This window comes from Oncorhynchus gorbuscha, linkage group LG09 (assembly GCF_021184085.1).
Source record: "Oncorhynchus gorbuscha isolate QuinsamMale2020 ecotype Even-year linkage group LG09, OgorEven_v1.0, whole genome shotgun sequence".
Classification (NCBI taxonomy): Eukaryota; Metazoa; Chordata; class Actinopteri; order Salmoniformes; family Salmonidae; genus Oncorhynchus; species Oncorhynchus gorbuscha.
In genome coordinates, this window is record NC_060181.1 from 73,042,690 (window position 1) to 73,063,160 (window position 20,471).

General features: G+C 40.3%; 1 protein-coding gene across 2 annotated transcripts in view; it reads left to right on the forward strand.

Annotated features, from left to right (window-relative positions):
* The first annotated feature begins 1,633 nt into the window (after positions 1–1,633).
* The window catches only part of LOC124044032 (integrin alpha-4-like), a 33,875-nt gene continuing 15,037 nt past the window's right edge, over positions 1,634–20,471 (forward strand). The window contains exons 1-15 of one of the 2 annotated variants that reach the window (XM_046363345.1): positions 1,634–2,053; positions 2,738–2,853; positions 3,140–3,234; positions 5,929–6,058; positions 6,327–6,394; positions 6,920–7,049; positions 7,494–7,579; positions 8,307–8,369; positions 8,644–8,781; positions 9,939–10,047; positions 11,248–11,342; positions 11,975–12,065; positions 13,293–13,338; positions 13,718–13,872; positions 17,013–17,167. In XM_046363345.1, the coding sequence (XP_046219301.1) occupies positions 1,872–2,053; positions 2,738–2,853; positions 3,140–3,234; positions 5,929–6,058; positions 6,327–6,394; positions 6,920–7,049; positions 7,494–7,579; positions 8,307–8,369; positions 8,644–8,781; positions 9,939–10,047; positions 11,248–11,342; positions 11,975–12,065; positions 13,293–13,338; positions 13,718–13,872; positions 17,013–17,167 (1,659 nt within the window). In that variant the 5' untranslated portion in view covers positions 1,634–1,871. Of the gene's footprint in view, positions 2,054–2,737; positions 2,854–3,139; positions 3,235–5,103; positions 5,317–5,928; positions 6,059–6,326; positions 6,395–6,919; positions 7,050–7,493; positions 7,580–8,306; positions 8,370–8,643; positions 8,782–9,938; positions 10,048–11,247; positions 11,343–11,974; positions 12,066–13,292; positions 13,339–13,717; positions 13,873–17,012; positions 17,168–20,471 lie in introns of those variants that run through there. The other variant, XM_046363346.1, reaches the window with a different exon arrangement.

Here is a 20,471-nt window from a genome sequence, read left to right on the forward strand (position 1 = left end):
TTGTTTAAATTGAGATGTTGTGTCACTGGCCTACACACAATACCTCATAATGTGGAATTATGTTTTTTGAAATGTTTACAAATTAAATGAAAATGAAAAGCTGAAATGTCTTGATTCAATCAGTATTCAACCCCTTTGTTATGTCAAATCTAATTAAGTTCAGGAGTAAAAATGTATTTATAAAGTCACATAATAAGTTGCATGGACTCACTCTGTGTGTAATAATTGTGTTTAAAATTATTTTTGAATGACTACCTCATCTCTGTACCCCACACTGTTAGGTCATTCAGTCGAGCAATGAATGTCCAACACAGATTGAACCACAAAACCAGGGTGGTTTTCAAATGCATCGCAACTAAAGACACCTACTGGTAGATGGGTAAAAATAATAATACATACATGCATGGTGAAGTTGTTAATTACACTTTGTATGGTGTAGCATACACCCAGTCACTACAAAGATACAGGCGTCCTTCTTAACTCAGTTGCAGGAGAAGAAGGAAACTGCTCAGGAATTTCAACATGAGGCCGATGGGGACTTTAAAACCAGTGGTGGAAAAAGTACACACTTTTCATACTGGAGTAAAAGTAAAGATACCTTAATTAATAAAAATATGACAGAAGTGAAAGGGAATGTCACCCAGTAAAATATTATTTGAGTAAAAGTCTAAAAGTATTTGGTTTTAAATATATTTAAGTATCAAAAGTAAATGTAAAAGTATAAATCATTCTTAATTCCTTATATTAAGCAAACCAGACAGCATACTTTTCTTGTTTTTTATATACTGATAGCCAGGGGCATGTTCCAACACTCAGACATAATTTACCAACGAACCATGTGTTTAGTGAGTCGCCAGATCAGAGGCAGTAGGGATGACCAGGGATGATATCTTGATAAGTGTGTGAATTAGACAATGTTCCTGTCCTGCTAATCATTCAACATGTAACGAGTACTTTTGGGTGGCAGGGAAAATGTATGGAGTAAAAAGTACAACATTTTCTTTAGGAATGTTGTGAAGTAAAAGTAACAGTTATCAAAAATATAAATTGTCAAGTAAAGTACAGATACCCCAAAAAACAACTTAAGTAGTACATTCAATATTTTTTACTTCAGTACTTCACACCACTGTTTAAAACTGTTGAAGAGTTTAATGGCTGTGAAAGGAAAAAACAGTGTAGTTACTCCACCACACTAACTTAATTGACAGAGCAACATTTTTTGTCCCGATTATAAACTATTGTGTTTGAAGCAAATCAAATACAGCAAATTACTGAATACCACTGAATACCACCACAGCTTTTATGATAAAAAAAGAAACAGAACGGAGCAGAGCACAGGCAAAATCCTAGAGGCAAGCCTGGTTCAGGCTTTAACACAACAAAATTTGGAATAAGTCAAGGTGTGGATGAATACAGTACTTTCTGAAGGAACGGTATGTGTGTGGCTTTGATTCAAATAAAGATGTATTCCTCACGTCTCTCTCAGTTGTAATGGTGTGGATAGAAGGTTTCAGGGTGGGTTGGGGGGTTGGGCTCTATGTTTGATGAATTTGGGGAGCAGCATGCAAGCCATCCGCCAGAGGTTTAACTCACTTTGTGAAGTTTCACGTGACGGAATTTAGTCATGAGCCTAACGATGTGAGGTTGCGCACAGGCAGAACGACCGACGCATGAAGAAGCGCAACAGGAGTTGAGCGCGCCCAGTCTCTATTCAACTCTATCCAGATACAATTCTAAAGTTGGTATTGGGATGTACGACTTTTCTCTGTTTCCGTGGATTTGAATAAACGACGTTTTTATTTAATTTTGTTTTCATCTGCCTTCACTTGTAATCTCTTCGTGTTAGAAAAGTTGGTATTTGTTTTACAAAAATGGAGCGAAAAACGCCGGGCAATCTTTCGTGCTGTTGGAGCTTTCTTCTCGCGTACTTCTGGTGCTGTAATCTCACCGAGTGTTACAATTTGGATGTAGACCACCCCATTAGTTTCAGTGGACCAAATGGATCTTTATTTGGATATTCTGTATTGTTACACAAGAACCAGAAAAACACATGGTAAGTGAATCAAACATTGTGGTAGGCTTTCTTTAAACCTCTATTCATACTGTAGAACACCATAACTGAATAGGCTACACACATTTAGGCTATTAGTTGTTGAAGAATGAACAAAATGTGTATTCAGCCCCAAAATGTGTGAAAACTGTTAATTAGGGATTCTATAAACATAAGTACCTTTTGACACAACAAAACACCAGAAACTGCACATTACGAGTATCCATGTTGCCTTTTTTTTGTTTCTCAGTGTGAATGATTTGTTTGTTCGTTATCCCACAGCTGGGGTATTGATGTGTATAAAACTGTAACGTCAGGGGTATTGATGTGTATAAAACTGTAACGTCAGGGGTATTGATGTGTATAAAACTGTAACGTCAGGGGTATTGATGTGTATAAAACTGTAACGTCAGGGGTATTGATGTGTATAAAACTGTAACGTCAGGGGTATTGATGTGTATAAAACTGTAACGTCAGGGGTATTGATGTGTATAAAACTGTAACGTCAGGGGTATTGATGTGTATAAAACTGTAACGTCAGGGGTATTGATGTGTATAAAACTGTAACGTCAGGGGTATTGATGTGTATAAAACTGTAACGTCAGGGGTATTGATGTGTATAAAACTGTAACGTCAGGGGTATTGATGTGTATAAAACTGTATTCATTTCCATATTGCCTGTTATAGGTTATTAGTCGGAGCTCCAGTTGCGAATTCATCTTCCTACCCAGCCGTAAAAAAACCAGGAGCAATTTATAAGTGCAGCATCTCGGACAAGAGAGAATGTCAACAAATATCAACAGGTTTGTAATATCGACTTTACCAAGAAAAAAATCTGTGTTGCTTCCAAGTTATTTGACCAATGTGGTTTTGGGGATTTGTGCACTGACATTGACCCATTTCCATTGGATTATATGAAAGCACGCTGGTCAAATAACTAGAACCACTTCATGTTTAACATGGATGCCCCACAGATTGTTTTCGAAGGGTTTATAAGGCATTGGTAAAGGTCATTGCCACCTCTCAATTCACGTTCTCTCTCTCACTCGTTGGTGTGTGTGCTTGCATGTGTGTGTGTCTGTACTACAGGTGTGGACAGTTGTGGGAAGACATGCTTCTCTGAGAGTGACAACCAGTGGCTCGGAGTCAGCCTGTCCAGACAGCCTCGTGATGGCCATGTATTGGTATGTTAAGTCAATCAATAAATCAATCACATGTATTTATAAAGCCCTTTTTATATCAGCAGGTGTCATAAAGTTCTTTACAGTGATGGTCATGTATTGGCTATGTAGATTCGTCCCAGTAGGGGTAAACAAATGTTTACAATCCCTTCTCAGATGGTCAGTATTGGTGTAAATTCCAGTGATACAGTGTTTGTGCCCATTCTGAGACTGAAATCAAATACTGAGATGGGTACATCTTGTATTGGTGAACTTTGTTTAAGGCCAGGCATCACACCCTCATTGGGTATTTTATTTCCCTTAATCATATCACAATCAACTTTTGCCAGTTGAATGTAGGCACAAATATAATACTTTTTTGTATTAAAACATTGATTAAATATTTTATTAAAATAAACAAATATTTGCATATTGCGGTTAAAACAACAACATGTATCTAGGATACAAAAATGTACAACATATCAACAATTCCCTCTGAGCAAGTCTGGAGAATATGTCTAAGGATAACCAAACACAATTTGATGAATGCAGATGCTTCTGAAGCTGAACATTTTCTGTTGGCTTGTAAGAAGAATCTGACTTTCGGGAAATGGCAGTTGAAGGCAAGTACACTGAATTTAGACTAACGCCAAACAGAAAACACATATTTAGACCCAATCATCATCTCTTCAAAGTAAATTCTTAAGTATAGGCCAGTTTGTAACAATCTCTATGAAATGGGCTTTTAGTGCAATTCAATGTAGTCAGCTTTGAAATGATTGATGTATGTCCATTTTAAAGTGGTTCAAATTCATTAAAATGTTGATGACAGCAGTATGATAAACTAAAGAAAATATATAGTACCAGTCAAACGTTTGGACACACCTACTCATTTCAGGGGTTTTCTTAAGTTTTCTATTTTCCACATTGAAGAATAATAGTGAAGACATCAAAACTTTGAAACAACACATTTAACACCAAAAAAATGTTAAACAAATCAACATATATTTTACATTTGAGATTCAAAATGGCTACCAATTGCCTTGAGGACAGCTTTGCACGCTCTTGGCATTCTCTCAACCAGCTTCATGAGGTAGTCACCTGGAATGCATTTCAATTAACAGATGTGCATTATTGAAAGTTCATTTGTGGAATTTCTTTCCTTCTTAATACGTTTGAGCCAATCAGTTGTGTTATGACAAGGTAGGAGTGATATACAGAAGATAGCCCTATTTGGTAAAAAACCAAGTCCATATTATGGCAAGAACAGCTCAAAAGTACTAAGATAATAGATAGTCCATTATTACTTTGATATTTTCTTCAAGTGCAGTCACAAAAAATATCAAGCGCTATGATGAAACAGGCTCTCATGAGGACCGCCTGTCTTACCTATGCTACAGAGTTCATTAGAGTTATCAGCCTCAGAAATTGTAGCACGAGTAAATGCTTCACAGAGTTCAAGTAACAGACACATCTCAACATCAACTGTTCGTAGGAGACTGTGTGCATGGTCGATTGGTGCAAAGAAACCACTACTAAAGGACACCAATTATAAGAAGAGACTTTCTTGGACCAAGAAACACGAGCAATGGACATGAGACCGGTGGAAATCTGTCCTTTGGTCTGATGAGTCCAAATGTGACATTTTTGGTTCCAACCGCTGTGTCTTTGTGAGACGCAGAGTTGGTGAATGGATGATCTCTGTATATGTGGTTCCCACCATGAAGCATGGAGGAGGAAGTGTGATGGTGTGGTGACATTGTCAGTGATTTATTTAGAATTCAAGGCATACTTATCCAGCATGACTACCACAGCATTCAGCAGCGATACGCAATTCCATCTGGTTTGTGCTTAGTGGGACTATCATTTGTTTTTCAACAGGACAATGACCCAACACACCTCCAGGCTGTGTAAGGGCTATTTGACCAAGAAGGAGAGTGATGTAGTGCTGCATCAGATGACCTGGCTTCCACAATCAGCCGATCTCAACCCAATTGAGATTATTTGTTATGAGCTGGACCGCGTGAAGGAAATGCAGCCAACAAGTGCCCAGCATATGTGGGAACTCCTTCTAGGTGTTGGAAAAGCATTCCAGGTGCATTCCAGGTGAAACTGGTTGAGAGAATGCCAAGGGTGTGCAAATATGTCATCAAGGCAAAGGGTGGCTACTTTGAAGAATCTAAAATCTAAAATATATTTTGATATGTTTAACACTTTTTTGGTTACTACATGATACCATATGTGTTATTTCAGGGTGGTGATGTGTTTACTATTATTCTACAATGTAGAAAATAGTAAAACATTATGAAAAATCCTTGAATGAGTAGATGTGTTCAAACTTTTGTTCAAAAGTGCCAAAACAATCTCAGAATAGGTAGATGGAACATTTTTATTTCAGCCTGTAGTGCCTGGTCTTAAACAAGAAACAAGACTTGCATCCTTTGCCACCCTACCAGACATATCAAATGATCCCATATTACACTGATGTTCCTATTTTGAAGACCCACATCATTTACATATTTTGTGTTGTCATATTTTGTGTTGTCATTTAACGGTATTTTGTAAACTAGCTGCTGCGCAGTGCTCTCATTATGTCACTTGTTAGAATAAACACAAACGTACATATTTTGTGTGTAGACTATTCCATTGTTGTTACATTCCTCCTCTCAAATAGTTGCATTTCCTCCAACAACTTCTGTGTTGCTTCTCCTTCCACAGGCATGTGGGCATCGTTGGAAGAACGTGTTCTATTCCAGGAAAGAAAACCAGAATAAGCTGCCTCATGGTGTCTGTTACAGATACGAGGCTGACCTCAAACAGTCTCAACCACTCATCCCATGCTACAAAGGTACACTGTTTTGCATTTACACGATATCTGATTCTTATTCATTAATGCATACCTTAGCAAAACGTTTTGCAACAGAAAAATATAAATGTGGGTTATAAATCACATGAATCAGTCAATAACCGAGGCCGAGTATCCATATGTTTTTGTTCTCGCCATGTCTAAGTCCAAGGCCACACCTGTAAGCAACCTGCACTGAGTCTGAGAGCTTGTTGACAGTAAGCTTGCTTTATTGGCCAAAATGAAAATGCATCTGCCACTCTTTCTCCAGATCACCAACGGAAGTTTGGTGAGGACTATGGATCATGCCAAGCAGGGATATCCAACTTTCTGACTGAGGTATCAGTTCCTCTACATATTCTATTTAAACCTATAACCTTTATGTATATGCTAGTAATGCACGTGTTCACATACACATGTACATGTACACATACACACGGCACAAACTCGAAATGCACACAACCCATGAAACTGGGAACATTCCCAGAACATTAGTTAAGATTCTCTTTAAGTTCTAGTTCAGTTTTTTTGCTCTAAGATTAAGATGATAACATCCCAAAAACATTCAAACATTCTTCGGAAAATGATTTAAATGAAATTTTGGGATGTTTTCCTAACATTCACTAAAATGTTGTGCACAACATCTGAAACAACCACCACAGGACATTCCCCAAATGTTCTCATTAGGTTTCCAGGTAATGTAATAACACAATAGTTGTTGTGTTATGAGAACAAACATTTGCCACAACGTAAAGAAGGTTCTGCGAACTTTCACAGAACCAATTTTGGTTTACTGGGAAATCACAAACATAAAACAAAAACTGAACAACACTCTGATGTATGTGTTGTGTTATTTTTCTTCAGGACTTGATAATTATGGGAGCCCCAGGGACGTCGTACTGGACTGGATCTGTCCTGGTCTACAACACCTCCAGTAGGATCCTGTCTGCCTATGTGGATGACAGCAGCACTGTCCTCTATGGCAGTTACCTGGGTATGTTAATTATAATATGGTTGGAGACGATCAGAAAGATTGTCACATGTCTCATAAAGACACTCAGTTGTTTTTGAGTTGGTGAAGTGTAATGTAAGGGAATACAGAGAGGAAGCATGCTTTTGTCTGTGTGTGTGTGCGTGTGTGTGTGTGTGGGGGGGGGGGGGTTGCTCAATATTTGCTCAATTGTAGTTACTGCAAATCATCATGCCAGTTACATCTGGCTCGTTTCTCTTATCTCTTATATCAACCAGTGCCATCTGGTTCTACAGTACCTGTTCAGTTGGGTATTCTAAAGATGTACTAAGGTTTACAAATGTTTTATCAAGGTTATACTAATGTTGCACTGAAATTGTATTAACGTTGTGATACGTTTCCATTGCCAGGCTACTTTGGTAGTCTGATTCTTTGGTTATATTGTGTGATCCTTCTTTTCCTCACCAGGCTACTCGGTTGGGGCCGGCCACTTCCTCCACCCTGACTCCACAGAGATTGTAGGCGGTGCGCCCCAGCACGGGCAGACTGGTAAGGTAAGAGTTCATTTCATTCCTGTTTTTTATTTCACCCCCATCATATCCCTTTCACCCCACCACCCGCCTGTAGAAAGAAGCACAGAACCAACACTTATATGTGGCTTGTTTCTTATGACCTGACAAGCTAAAGGCGGTAAGTACAATACAGTGTGTGCTTGAATCACTAACCAGGGTGATGCTAAATATATGATGCATTGGGCATTCCTCATGTTACTGGTGAAATGTATGTGAAAAATACATGTGGGTTTTGCTCTGGTTGCCCTGTTGCAGGAGTACTTTCCTGCAATGCAGGACATTTTAAACTTGTCGGAAGGCTTTTATTTAGATATGCTTTAAGGATCTTGTCGTCAATACATTCTATTTACATTTAACTCACTTAGCAGACACAGACTATGCCACAAAGGGCACTCTTTTCTCTATTGCTAGTTCTTAATGGCCTCACCAAATACATGTTCCACAGGAATATCAAGATGACAGATGGGAGATATTTTATCAGTAGAAAGCAATCAGATTAATGCATTGTTGGTTGTAAGTAAGCATGTCACTGTAAGGTCTACCTACACCTGTTGTATTTGGTGCATGTGACAAATAAAATGTGATTTGATTTGAGATCATGTCTGTATGGGTATTGTGATATGATCTAAGTAGTTTATGCATTTTACCATTCATCCGTAGTTGGCTTTAAGTTTTGATGTGACCAGGTCGTTTCTGTCCTCTTCTCCAGGCCTACCTATTCAGAGCTGAAGAAAACATGCTGAAGATAATCAGTGAAGTCAAGGGCAGCAAGGTGGGAATTAGTAGCCAGATATCTTTACGGCCAGGTTCCCTGACACAGATCAAGCCTCGTCTTGTACTAAGAATCTCCATTGAGCATGCTCTTTAGTCTAGGACTGGGTATAAGCTTTGTCTGGGAAACCGGAAATTAATGTCTTGATTTTGATGCAGAACTCGATCATACCTCTTCACTGCAAAATCACTTTGTGACAACTGCTGGCTTCATAAATAAATTTGATTGATTTGATCGACTGCATTAACTTGAAACCTGTTTTCCTATACTGTAGCTCGGCTCGTATTTTGGTGCCAGTGTGTGTGCTGTGGACCTGAATGGAGATGGCCTGTCTGATCTACTGGTAGGATCTCCCATGTACAGCACCGTGAGAGAGGAAGGACAAGTCCATGTCTACATAAACCAAGGAGCCGTAAGTACTGGGATCTTTCCCAATCCGTTTTTTCTTCAATTCAATACAACTTTATATTTGTCCCCTCAGGGGCAATTATGATAGGCTTGTCACTTACAAGTATCATAATCAGGACCCTCCACATAAAAAATACAGTATACGACAGACAACCTTGATTTCCCTGATTCCTCTTCTTGCCTTCTCAAAACTCATTGGAGGAGAAAGTCAGGAGGGAGGGACATTGGATCTTCTCTTCCAGTGTGGCTTGAGAAGGAGGTGAGGAGTGAGGATGCGAGGATTCGAGGAAAAATAAATTGAGTGAGATACAACCTTTCTTTCACCACTATCGTAAAAATAACTTATTGTGTGTCTAGCTGTGAGTTTTTCAAATAGCCTTGGATCTAATGTAATTTGATGGTCCATTACCTATTGAAATTTTACTCTAAACTTTGTGAAGCTGTTATATGGAACACTGTCCCTGAAGATACAGTATTTGTTAAAACAGAACAACATCAATAGAGACTTCCTACCTCACATCTCACACACATACTGTTATCTTCACAACGTACCTCTGTAGTTCTTAAATATGATAGAAGTTAAGCATCTCATACAATACTGGCATTGTGCACTGTTATAACAAAAACCTTTCAAAACCAATGATGGTATCACTTAACATTAAGTTGCTCTTATACCTATGTAGTAACATCTAGACTAACTATTCAGCTTTCAGAACAAAGAGATAACTTTATAGAAATGAATATGCTCGAGTAAAGAGATTTTTATTTTATTGCCATTTCCTATAAAAATAAGAGGCTGGAGTTACTATATTACTGTACTCTCTTATACACTGCAGATGATATAAAACAACACAGCATGATGATAGCAGGACCTGAGGACTGTTTCTATGACTGATGAGTTTGTATTACAGAACGCTAAACCAGCAGATATCTGCTACATTTATAGTGTACTACTAAGGACCAGGCAACTCTGCATGACATGAGTAACTTTACATAATTACCAACCTAATGACTACAATTACATGGAGCATAGCTAGCTACTTCCCCCACATATCTCCATCAGCAAATGACTGTTTTTTTCTTCCCGGATCAACTTTACAAGCCATTACCCTGGGCAGAGGCGAGAAGGAATATTAAGACTGTAAATGAATGTGTTTTAAGGCTAATATGAAGGAAGCAGAGTTTCAGTTGGTGGGAAGCAACTCGTATGCTGCCAGATTTGGGGAGACCATAACTGATCTGGGAGATATTGATGATGATGGCTTTGCTGGTGAGTGTTATGCATATTTTTTTAACCAAAGATATAAAGCTATTCTTACTTTATCTTTAAAGTTATAATGATCTGTCACAGTACAGCAAAACTATGATGACAAAATCAGCTACCCTAGCGAATGTGCCAATGTTCTGCATAGTTTTTGGTTAAAAAATAAAGTGAAATTGAACTTGGTGATATATTCCAAGTAGGTACTGTCCCAATTGTTGCACAATAAAATATCTGCATATTTCAGTTGAATGCAATGTAGCCTGATCCACCATCCGGACCACTGCGCTCTCATTTAGTTTCAATGTAAGCTCGCAAGATCAGGATGCTTGATCAAGGCTATGAGCAATTGGCAGCTCTAAAACGAACAGAAAGTGAGCTATGCCAGCCAGAAGGAACTGCACTAAAGTCTGTGGTGATATTGGGTAACTGGGTACGAAGATACACACCATAAACCAGCCCCACTCAACACAGAGGCAATACCACCAACCAACCACATCCCCTACAGCTGATCACAGGGCCCCAGCACACTTCTAACTGCCACTTACACCAGCCTAACTGCCAGTTCCTCAAAACACACACACACACACACACACACACACACACACACACACACACACACACACACACACACACACACACACACACACACACACACACACACACACACACACACACACACACACACACACACACACACACACACACACACACACACACACACACACACACACACACACACACACACACACACACACACACACACACACACACACACACACACACACACACACACACACAGCCACAGCCACAGCCACAGCCACAGCCACACCCACAACAGGGTTGGGGTCAATTCCATTTAAATTCTTGACAATTCAGGACGTACTCTAGAATTCCAATTCTCTTCAATGTTTTTCAAAAAGGAAAATCTGGAATTGGAATTTGGTTTACTTTCTGAATTGGGGCGGCAGGTAGCCTAGTGGTTAGAGCGTTGGACGAGTAAACGAAAGGTTTCAAGAATTTGTTCTTAACTGACTTGCCTAGTTAAATAAAGGTTAGAAAAAAAGAGCACTCTAATTCCTATATAGTGCACTAATTAACTCCATTACCCTACGGGCCCTGATCAAAAGTAGTGCACAAAATAGGGAATATGGTGCCATTTGGGATGCATCCTAAGTTAACCACTGACTGACTGTAAATGTGTTCCAGATGTGGCAGTGGGGGCTCCGCAGGAAGAAGAGCTGCGTGGGGCTATATATATCTACAATGGGAGGAAAACAGGGATCTCTCAGACCTTCTCTCAAGTATGTATTCAGCTATGGCTTTGTCCCTTCCAGCAGCTGTTTGTCCACAGACTTCAGGGACAGGAGATTACTGGAAGGAAAGAAGGGAGTGAAGGGAAGAGGGGTCAGGGTGTCCCTCCTCTGACCAACGATCAGGGACAATAGATTGAAGGGAGGGAGGGAGATAGGACGTGAGGATCAAATGCGCCTTTATTTCTCTCTTTGCTCTCAGACAGTCGGAAGAGAGTTCCTGACTGTGAATTGCTACGATTTCCTTAAACTGTTTGGTCTCCTGCTTTTCTCTGTCTGAGCATGTGAGACAGTTTACATGAAGCAGTTACATTTAAATGAGCTTTTAGTTATGGAATACCATCGAGATAAATCAATGTATATGTAAATAAATGTATCTCAATGTGGAATACAACCTCTTGGAGAAAATATAGTTACTGTATATCCAAATACAGATCAATTACCTTACTTGAATCTCAAAGCTCCGTACTAGAAAAAAAAGCTGAAATGTGTACTGTACAGCTTACATCTGGTAGTCCTTGACAGCTCTGTTGGTTTGGGAGACAAAATGAAGAGTATGAAGTGTGTAAAGTACAGAGGGTTGAACTGTAAGAATAATCAAGCTGTTCTTGTTCCATCATCAGAGGATCACTGGCTCTGTTCTGGGTTATGAGTTAAAGATGTTCGGCCAGTCTGTGTCAGGAGGCATCGATGTTGATGAAAACGGTTACCAAGGTAACTATCCTTTTCTTGACTGTCAACCTTGACTGTCAACCTTTCCCTCCAGTACAATGTTTGAGTCTGTCTCGGTTTCTCTACTGCTGACTAGAACAGAACACACGGAAATGTCCTGTTATTATGTCACACATGCTGTGCCTTAAATTAGTAAGATGGTCAAAACATGGCAGTGGTGGGAACAGAACTGAGAACTGAGGACGGGAAAATATGTGTGCACGTGGGTGAGTGTGTGTGTGTGCACGTGTGTGCGTGTGTGTGTGTGTGTGTGTGTGTGTGTGTGTGTGTGTGTGTGTGTGTGTGTGTGTGTGTGTGTGTGTGTGTGTGTGTGTGTGTGTGTGTGTGTGTGTGTGTGTGTGTGTGTGTGTGTGTGTGTGTGTGTGTGTGTGTGTGTGTGTGTGTGTGTGTGTGTGTGTGTGTGTGTGTGTGTGTGTGTGTTTTGGCTGCTACCCAGGGAAAACCAAATTGGGCAGTGGGAATATCCTGGGGTTTAAATTAGGGTCACTACTGATGGTTGTCTGCTTACTCTCTGCTTCTCATCTTCGCATCTTCCACTAGTGATACACTGTGAACTAAACAGGATATACGGTAGACTGACAGAGAGAGATGTAGACAGTTAGTCATCTCTTAGAACTGGTACATTGTAAAGTATTGTGTACTGTCTGTCAATAAAACATTTCATGCATTTTTTTCATGTGTTATTTGTTTTAATTGTTGTTTTATAGATTGATTTGTAACGCAAGTGTTAAATACTTTTCTAAAAACAAAACGCATCAGTTTATTGCCACACTGTAAAATAAATCCTGTTGTTTTTATGGTAACTTACTGGCAGACAGTTAGTTACCTGTAAGTTACTGTAGGAAAAAAGTACAGTATGTTACAATAACTTCCAAAGGAACATTGGTTTAACAGTACATTGTTGTAAAGTTTAAAGGAGTTTTGGTTACAGTGCAGTAAACTGTGTGAATACATTTTGTCTGCAGGCTGATGTGGATTGAATGAACAAACGAATGACCGAATGACTGACTGAATGAAGAAATGAATGAATGAACAAATGAATGAATGAAAAACATTCCACTGATGTCTTATGAGTGGTTCTAAACTGAGTAACAAACTGGTTTAGAGCTTTAACAAGTCTAGAGAGCCTTGCAGCCAGATAGGCCTATAGCAGGAAATTGCATGTTGAAGATAATGACAGCTATCTATCTGCATCTCTCTAAACTACAGATGTAGCAGTAGGGGCCTTCCTCTCAGACTCAGCTGTTGTTCTGAGGTAAGAACTGTGTTACATATCACATTACATCCACTAGATAACTAATCTCTGAAACTAGAATTACTGCATTCATGTCAGAGATGTCGGGTAGAGGTTAAGCTTTCAATGAACATTGGTGAACATTTGATCTTACATTTCATTATTTTACTCTCTGAATATTACCTCAGTGAACGTGGCTTGGCCCATGTATTTGACCTGTATTATTCCCTGGCCATTTTTACCTTTTGTAATACCTTTTGGTTTGTAGATTTGTTTGTCTTCTGGCCCATATACTGTAGCTCCCATATTCTAATGCAAATGTACAATTGTATTTGTTTTGATACAGAGTGTCGATGTGTTGTTTTCATGTTGTTGACATGTTGTCGTCTCCCTGTGCCAGGACTCGTCCAGTAATAGTGGTAGAAGCCTTCATGCCCCTGCCTGTCAGTGTAGACCGCTATGTAGCGCTGTGTTCTGACAACGGTCTTCCTGCTGTCTGCATCAATGCTACAGTCTGCTTCAGGGTCCATGCTCGACACTTCACCTCTTCAATAGGTGAGCAGACTCTCTACCCGTGCCCCTGGCTCCCTCATAGCCCTGCACTGTGAAAACAACCAGTCTGTTTGCATTGTGTTAATCATTACATTAGTGAAGGTTATGTGTGCAGGGGCACTTACAAACAAAAGACAGTTTTGGTTCTGGTGTGTGTACTTAATAGTAGAGGTCGACCGATTATGATTTTTCAACACCGATACCGATTATTGGCGGCCCAAAGGGGCCGATGCCGATTAATCGGCCGATTTGTATTTATTTATTTGTAATAATGACAATTACAACAATACTGAATGAACACGTATTTTAACTTAATATAATACATCAATAAAATCAATTTAGCCTCAAGTAAATAATGAAACATGTTCAATTTGGTTTAAATAATGCAAAAAAAGTGTTGGAGATGAAAGTAAAAGTGCAATATGTGCTATATAAGAAAGCTAACGTTTCAGTTCCTTGCTCAGAACATGAGAACATATGAAAGCTGGTGGTTCATTTTAACACGAGTCTTCAATATTCCCAGTTAAGAAGTTTTAGGTTGTAGTTATTATAGGAATTATAGGACTATTTCCCTCTATACCATTTGTATTTCATTAACCTTTGACTATTGGATGTTCTTATAGGCACTTTAGTATTGCCAGTGTAAGAGTATAGCTTCCGTCCCTCTCCTCGCCCCTCCCTGGGCTCGAAACAGCAACACAACGACAACCGCCACCATCGAAGCAGTGTTACCCATGCAGAGCAAGGGGAACAACTACTAGAAGGCTCAGAGCGAGTGACGTTGAAACGCTATTAGAGCACACAACTAGCTAGCCATTTCACTTCGGTTACACCAGCCTCATCTCAGGAGTTGACAGGCTTGAAGTCATAAACAGTGCAATGCTTGACGCACAACGAAGAGCTGCTGGCAAAATGCACGAAAGTGCTGTTTGAATGAATGTTTACGGGCCTGCTTCTGCCTACCACCGCTCAGTCAGATACTTAGATACTTGTATGCTTGTATGCTCAGTCAGATTATATGCAACACAGGACATGCTAGATAATATCTAGTAATATCACCAACCATGTGTAGTTAACTAGTGATTATGATTGATCGTTTTTTATCAAATAAGTTTAATGCTAGCTAGCAACTTACCTTGGCTTACTGCATTCGCGTAACAGGCAGTCTCCTTGTGGAGTGCAACGAGAGAGAGGCAGGTTGTTATTGCATTGGACTAGGTAACTGTAAGGTTGCAAGATTGGATCCCCCGAGCTGACAAGGTGAAAATCTGTCGTTCTGCCCCTGAAAGAGGCAGTTAACCCACCGTTCCTAGGCCGTCATTGAAAATAAGAATGTGTTCTTAACTGATTTGCCTAGTTAAATAAAGGTATAAAATATATATATAAAAATATATATAAAATTAAATCGGCAAATCGGCGCCCAAAAATACCAATTTCCGATTGTTATGAAAGCTTGAAATCGGCCCTAATTAATCGGTCATTCCGATTAATCGGTCGACCTCTACTTAATAGTGACCAAAAACTCATTTTTCAAACATGCTATAGTAATGTGAGCATTCCTATACTACTAGTATGTATGTGGAAAATGGTATAATGCACAAAGTCTAGTATAGGAAATAGTTATGAAAGCCCCTGGACTAGTTGACAGAAAACACTGTTGTGTCGGAGACAGACTTTTTCCTTATCACTGTCAGTCCTTCCATCTTATCACTAGTCCCTGAGGCGTGGGGCAGTTGGTTAGTTTGTTAACCCTGCCTTATCAAGGGTTATCTCTGCAGAGCATTCCTGTGGTGAAAGTGTCTGTTAGAGCCTGTAAGGCTCTGGCACAGCCCTGTCCTGATAGATACAATGATGTTGTCCATCTTGGGCACAAGGTTTTTAACTGCCTATGGAACCATAGGCAGTTAACATTATCTTTTTGGTGGGATTTTAAATGGTGAATTACAGAAAGGATTTAAGTTATTCAAAGTTATCTGGTATCGCTGTGAAACATCACTGTCCTTTGATGGTAAACGAAAATGTGTCTTGCGAAATAAAAAATATACAAAATATGTTTTCTCCATCTATAGTACATTTATGATTAGGGCTGGGTCTGGGGTTGTGTTTGGGGCTGAGAAAGAGGCTGGGTCTGGGGCTGAGGCTGGAGCTAGGCCTTGGGCTGGTAGTAAGGCTGGGTTGCAGGCTGGGGTTGAGGCTGGGAGCCTGGGCTGGGATTGATGCTGTGGCTGAGCCTGGGGTTGTGGCTGGGTCTGCGGTTGAGGTTGGAGCTGGGGCTGGGGCTGAGCCTGGGGTTGAGGCTGGAGTTGAGGTTGTGGCTGGGTCTGCGGTTGAGGCTGGGGCTGAGACTGGGGTTGTGATTGGATCTGGGGTTGAGACTTGGATCTAGGTCTGTATGTCTGGGTCTGGTACTGGAGTTGAGGCTGGGGTTGAGGCTTGGTCTAGGTCTGTATGTCTGGGTCTGGGGTTGAGGCCTGGATCTAGGTCTGTATGTCTGGGTCTGAGACTGGGGTTGAGGCTTGGTCTAGGTCTGTATGTCTGGGGTTAAGGTTGGGTCTAGGGTTGAGGCTGGTTCTAGGTCTGTATGTCTGGGATTTAGGCTGGGTCTAAGTCTGTATGTCTGGGGTTGATACTGGGTCTGGGATTGAGGCTGGGTCTATGTCTGTATGTCTGGGGTTGAGCCTGGGTCTAGGTATGTATGTCTGGGGTTGAGGCTGGGTCTAGGGTTGAGGCTGGGTCTATGTCTGTATGTCTGGGATTGAGACTGGGTCTAGGTCTGTATTTCATGGGGGTTGAGACTGGGTTTAGGTCTGTATGTCTGGGATTGAGACTGGGTCTATGTCTGTATGTCTGGGATTGAGACTGGGTTTAGGACTGTATGTCTGGGATTGAGACTGGGTCTATGTCTGTATGTCTGGGATTGAGACTGGGTTTAGGTCTGTATGTCTGGGATTAGACTGGGTCTAGGTCTGTATGTCTGGGGGTTGAGGCTGGGTTTAGGTCTGTATGTCTGGGGCCCTGGTTCATGTCAACTCTGGGTGGTCTCTGAAACAAAATATTGTTACCTCAATGTTTCCTTCTCTCACCCTCCTTTCCACCCTCTCTCCCCCCCGCTCTCCACCCCCCTCACTCACTCTCACCCATAGTGCTCCAGTATAATCTGACAGCAGACACACAGCACAAGGAGTCCTTCCCCTCACGTTTCCATTTCCACGGAAACGGGACGTCCAACACTACAACAGGGCGGGTCAAGACCAGACACGACCACCTGACCTGCGTCCCCCACCAGGCCTTCATAAGGGTGAGTAAGAGTTCAGGGGTAAGGGGTTGGATGTGAGGGTCAGCAGCTGTAACCACTGAGAACTGTTGTCACGTATGCAATGGCTTCAGGTAAGTTTAGAACCCCAGCCCAGACACTATAATCACTAACCCAGAGCCAGTTATTGTAAGACGTGGCCTATGCGTGGCCTCAAGTCAGTTTAGGCTGTGGTGTCAATTATTAAAATATCAGCATGCTATTGCCAGGCATCAAAGAACTGACTTCAGGTCAGGTCAGCATGCTTTTTTTTGTATTTTTTGTATTTTTATTAACCCCCCTTTGGAAGACAAATATATTTTTGTTTTTTTTACTGCTTTTCTGCTACATATACATACATTTTTACATTTTAAATACACATTTTACATATACATTTTAAATACACATTTTACATACTTTTATATAAAGCAGTCAAATAACAATAAAATACTAATACATAACCAAACATAAGCTCTATAATTCCAACCCTCACCCACCTATCACCATCGACCACCCTTGTTTGGTTTCCATGTGCCATATATATTTAAATTGTGCTGTGATGTTTTACATAATTGATTTACCTTTCTAATTTATTTTTATTTTTATTTTACTTTTATTTAACCAGGCAAGTCAGTTAAGAACACATTCTTATTTTCAATGACGGCCTGGGAACAGTGGGTTAACTGCCCGTATAGTATCCACAGATTATGAGCTAAAGATGAAAAATGTCCTACTTGTATTATTATATTATTTAGTAACTGACTATGGCTTTCCAAATCGCCCAACAATGCTATTTGCAAGGTTAATTTTAAGAGCATGTTGTGATTTTTTAATCATTCCTGAACCTGTGACCAGAAACAAGCTACATAGGGGCAATACCAGAATAAATGATCTATTGATTCTGTCTCTTCGCAGCAAAATCTACAGAGCTGAGATTGCTGTATGCCCCATATATATAGCATTCTGTTGGTGTCAAGAATTGTATATAATAATTTTAATTGGAAAACTCTAAGTGTTGAATGAAGTGTAGTTTTTTGTACCAGTTCATAAACCATGTGTCGTGGAATCGGTACATTAAAAATCTCTTCCCATTTATTTTGCAACCTGTATGGCGCAGCTGTCAACATTTTTGTCCTCAAATGAAACTGGTATATTTTTCTATTTATGCTAGTTCCTTTCAGCCAATTTGTGTCTTTAATATATGGCAGGCAAACAAGTTCCCTACTTCTCCCTTTTCCCCTTGCCTCCTCCGTTTTTGTGGTAATGCTTCAATCAGTTGGTTTTACATTTGGATTGAGCAGATATGCACGTATATATTCGATAGCTGCATATGTGACAACTCCTCCGTTTCAATTCATAATATCATTAATAAATATAATACATTTTTTTGCAATTTTTTCCATAAAGAATGTTTTATTTATTGATCAGTATATTTGAGTTTAACTATAACATTTGTTGTAATATTTCTTCTATCTTTTCTGGAGGATATATCTGAAATTGTAACCAACTTTGTATGGCTTGTTTAAGAAAGGGCGAAACTTTAAACTAAATGTAATTTTCAATTTGTCGGAAATGAGAAGTTGTCATCTGTATGAAGGTAAAAAGGCAATTTTTGAACAAAGAATGAGCCTTTCTTAATAATCCACTGGAGAAGAATTTTGGGTTTAAATATCATTTATGTATGAGTGATGCTTTTAGTGAGAGGTTTAGAGCTTTAATATTTAATCATTTTAGCCCCCCAAACTCATATTCATTAATTATATAAGTAAGCACATTTAATTTTGTCTTAGCATTTATTTTAGTTTTAACTTAGCATTCCAAGTAAAATGTCATCTTTTTTGCTCATATGATTTATAAAAAGAGTCATCTGGAGTAGGCAGTGCCGTTAGTAAGTAAGTAAACTGTGATAGGACCAAAGGGTTAATCAATGTGATTTTTCCATGAATAGACAAATATTTCCCTCTCCATAGTTGCAGAATCGTATGTATTTTTGCAAACTGTCCATTGAAATTGATTGTGGTAAGTTCATTTATATTTTTTGAGATGTGAATACCAAGTATGTCTACTTCACCATCCGCCCATTTTATTTGTAAACTACAGGGGAGTGTAAACACAGTATTTGTTACAAATCCAATACGTAATATGGCACAGCTGTCATAATTAGGTTTTAATCCATAGAAAAGTGATCAAGATCTTCAATGAGACTGTGCAGGGACCAGATTGTGGACATACATTGACACTTGTTTAAATCCCCTGGGTTTCTAACCCCTTGATGATCTTTTTGGTATCGCTGTGAAACATCACTGTCCTTTGATGGTAAACAAAAATGTGTCTTGCGAAATAAAACACAAGTCAATGTTATCCTCATCCTCACTTCCCTGACCAGCACAAAAACATCCTGTGGCGGACTGCAATAGCATCGAATAGTGCCCGCGATATGCAACTGTTCAGGGAAGTCAGGAACCAATACACGCAGTCAGTCAGGAAAGCTAAGGCCAGCTACTTCAGGCAGAAGTTTGCATCCTGTAGCTCCAACTCCGAAAAGTTCTGGGACACTGTGAAGTCCATGGAGAACAAGAGCACCTCCTCCCAGCTGCCCACTGCACTGAGGCTGGGTAACACGGTCACCACCGATAAATCCATGATTATCGAAAACTTCAATAAGCATTTCTCAACGGCTGGCCATGCCTTCCGCCTGGCTACTCCAACCTCGGCCAACAGCTCCCCCCCCCCCCCCCCGCAGCTCCTCGCCCAAGCCTCTCCAGGTTCTCCTTTACCCAAATCCAGATAGCAGATGTTCTGAAAGAGCTGCAAAACCTGGACCCGTACAAATCAGCTGGGCTTGACAATCTGGACCCTCTATTTCTGAAACTATCCGCCGGCATTGTCGCAACCCCTATTACCAGCCTGTTCAACCTCTCTTTCATATCGTCTGAGATCCCCAAGGATTGGAAAGCTGCCACAGTCATCCCCCTCTTCAAAGGGGGAGACACCCTGGACCCAAACTGTTACAGACCTATATCCATCCTGCCCTGCCTATCTAAGGTCTTCGAAAGCCAAGTCAACAAACAGGTCACTGACCATCTCGAATCCCACTGTACCTTCTCCGCTGTGCAATCTGGTTTCCGAGCCGGTCACGGGTGCACCTCAGCCACACTCAAGGTACTAAACGATATCATAACCGCCATCGATAAAAGACAGTACTGTGCAGCCGTCTTCATCGACCTTGCCAAGGCCTTCGACTCTGTCAATCACCATATTCTTATCGACAGACTCAGTAGCCTCGGTTTTTTGGATGACTGCCTTGCCT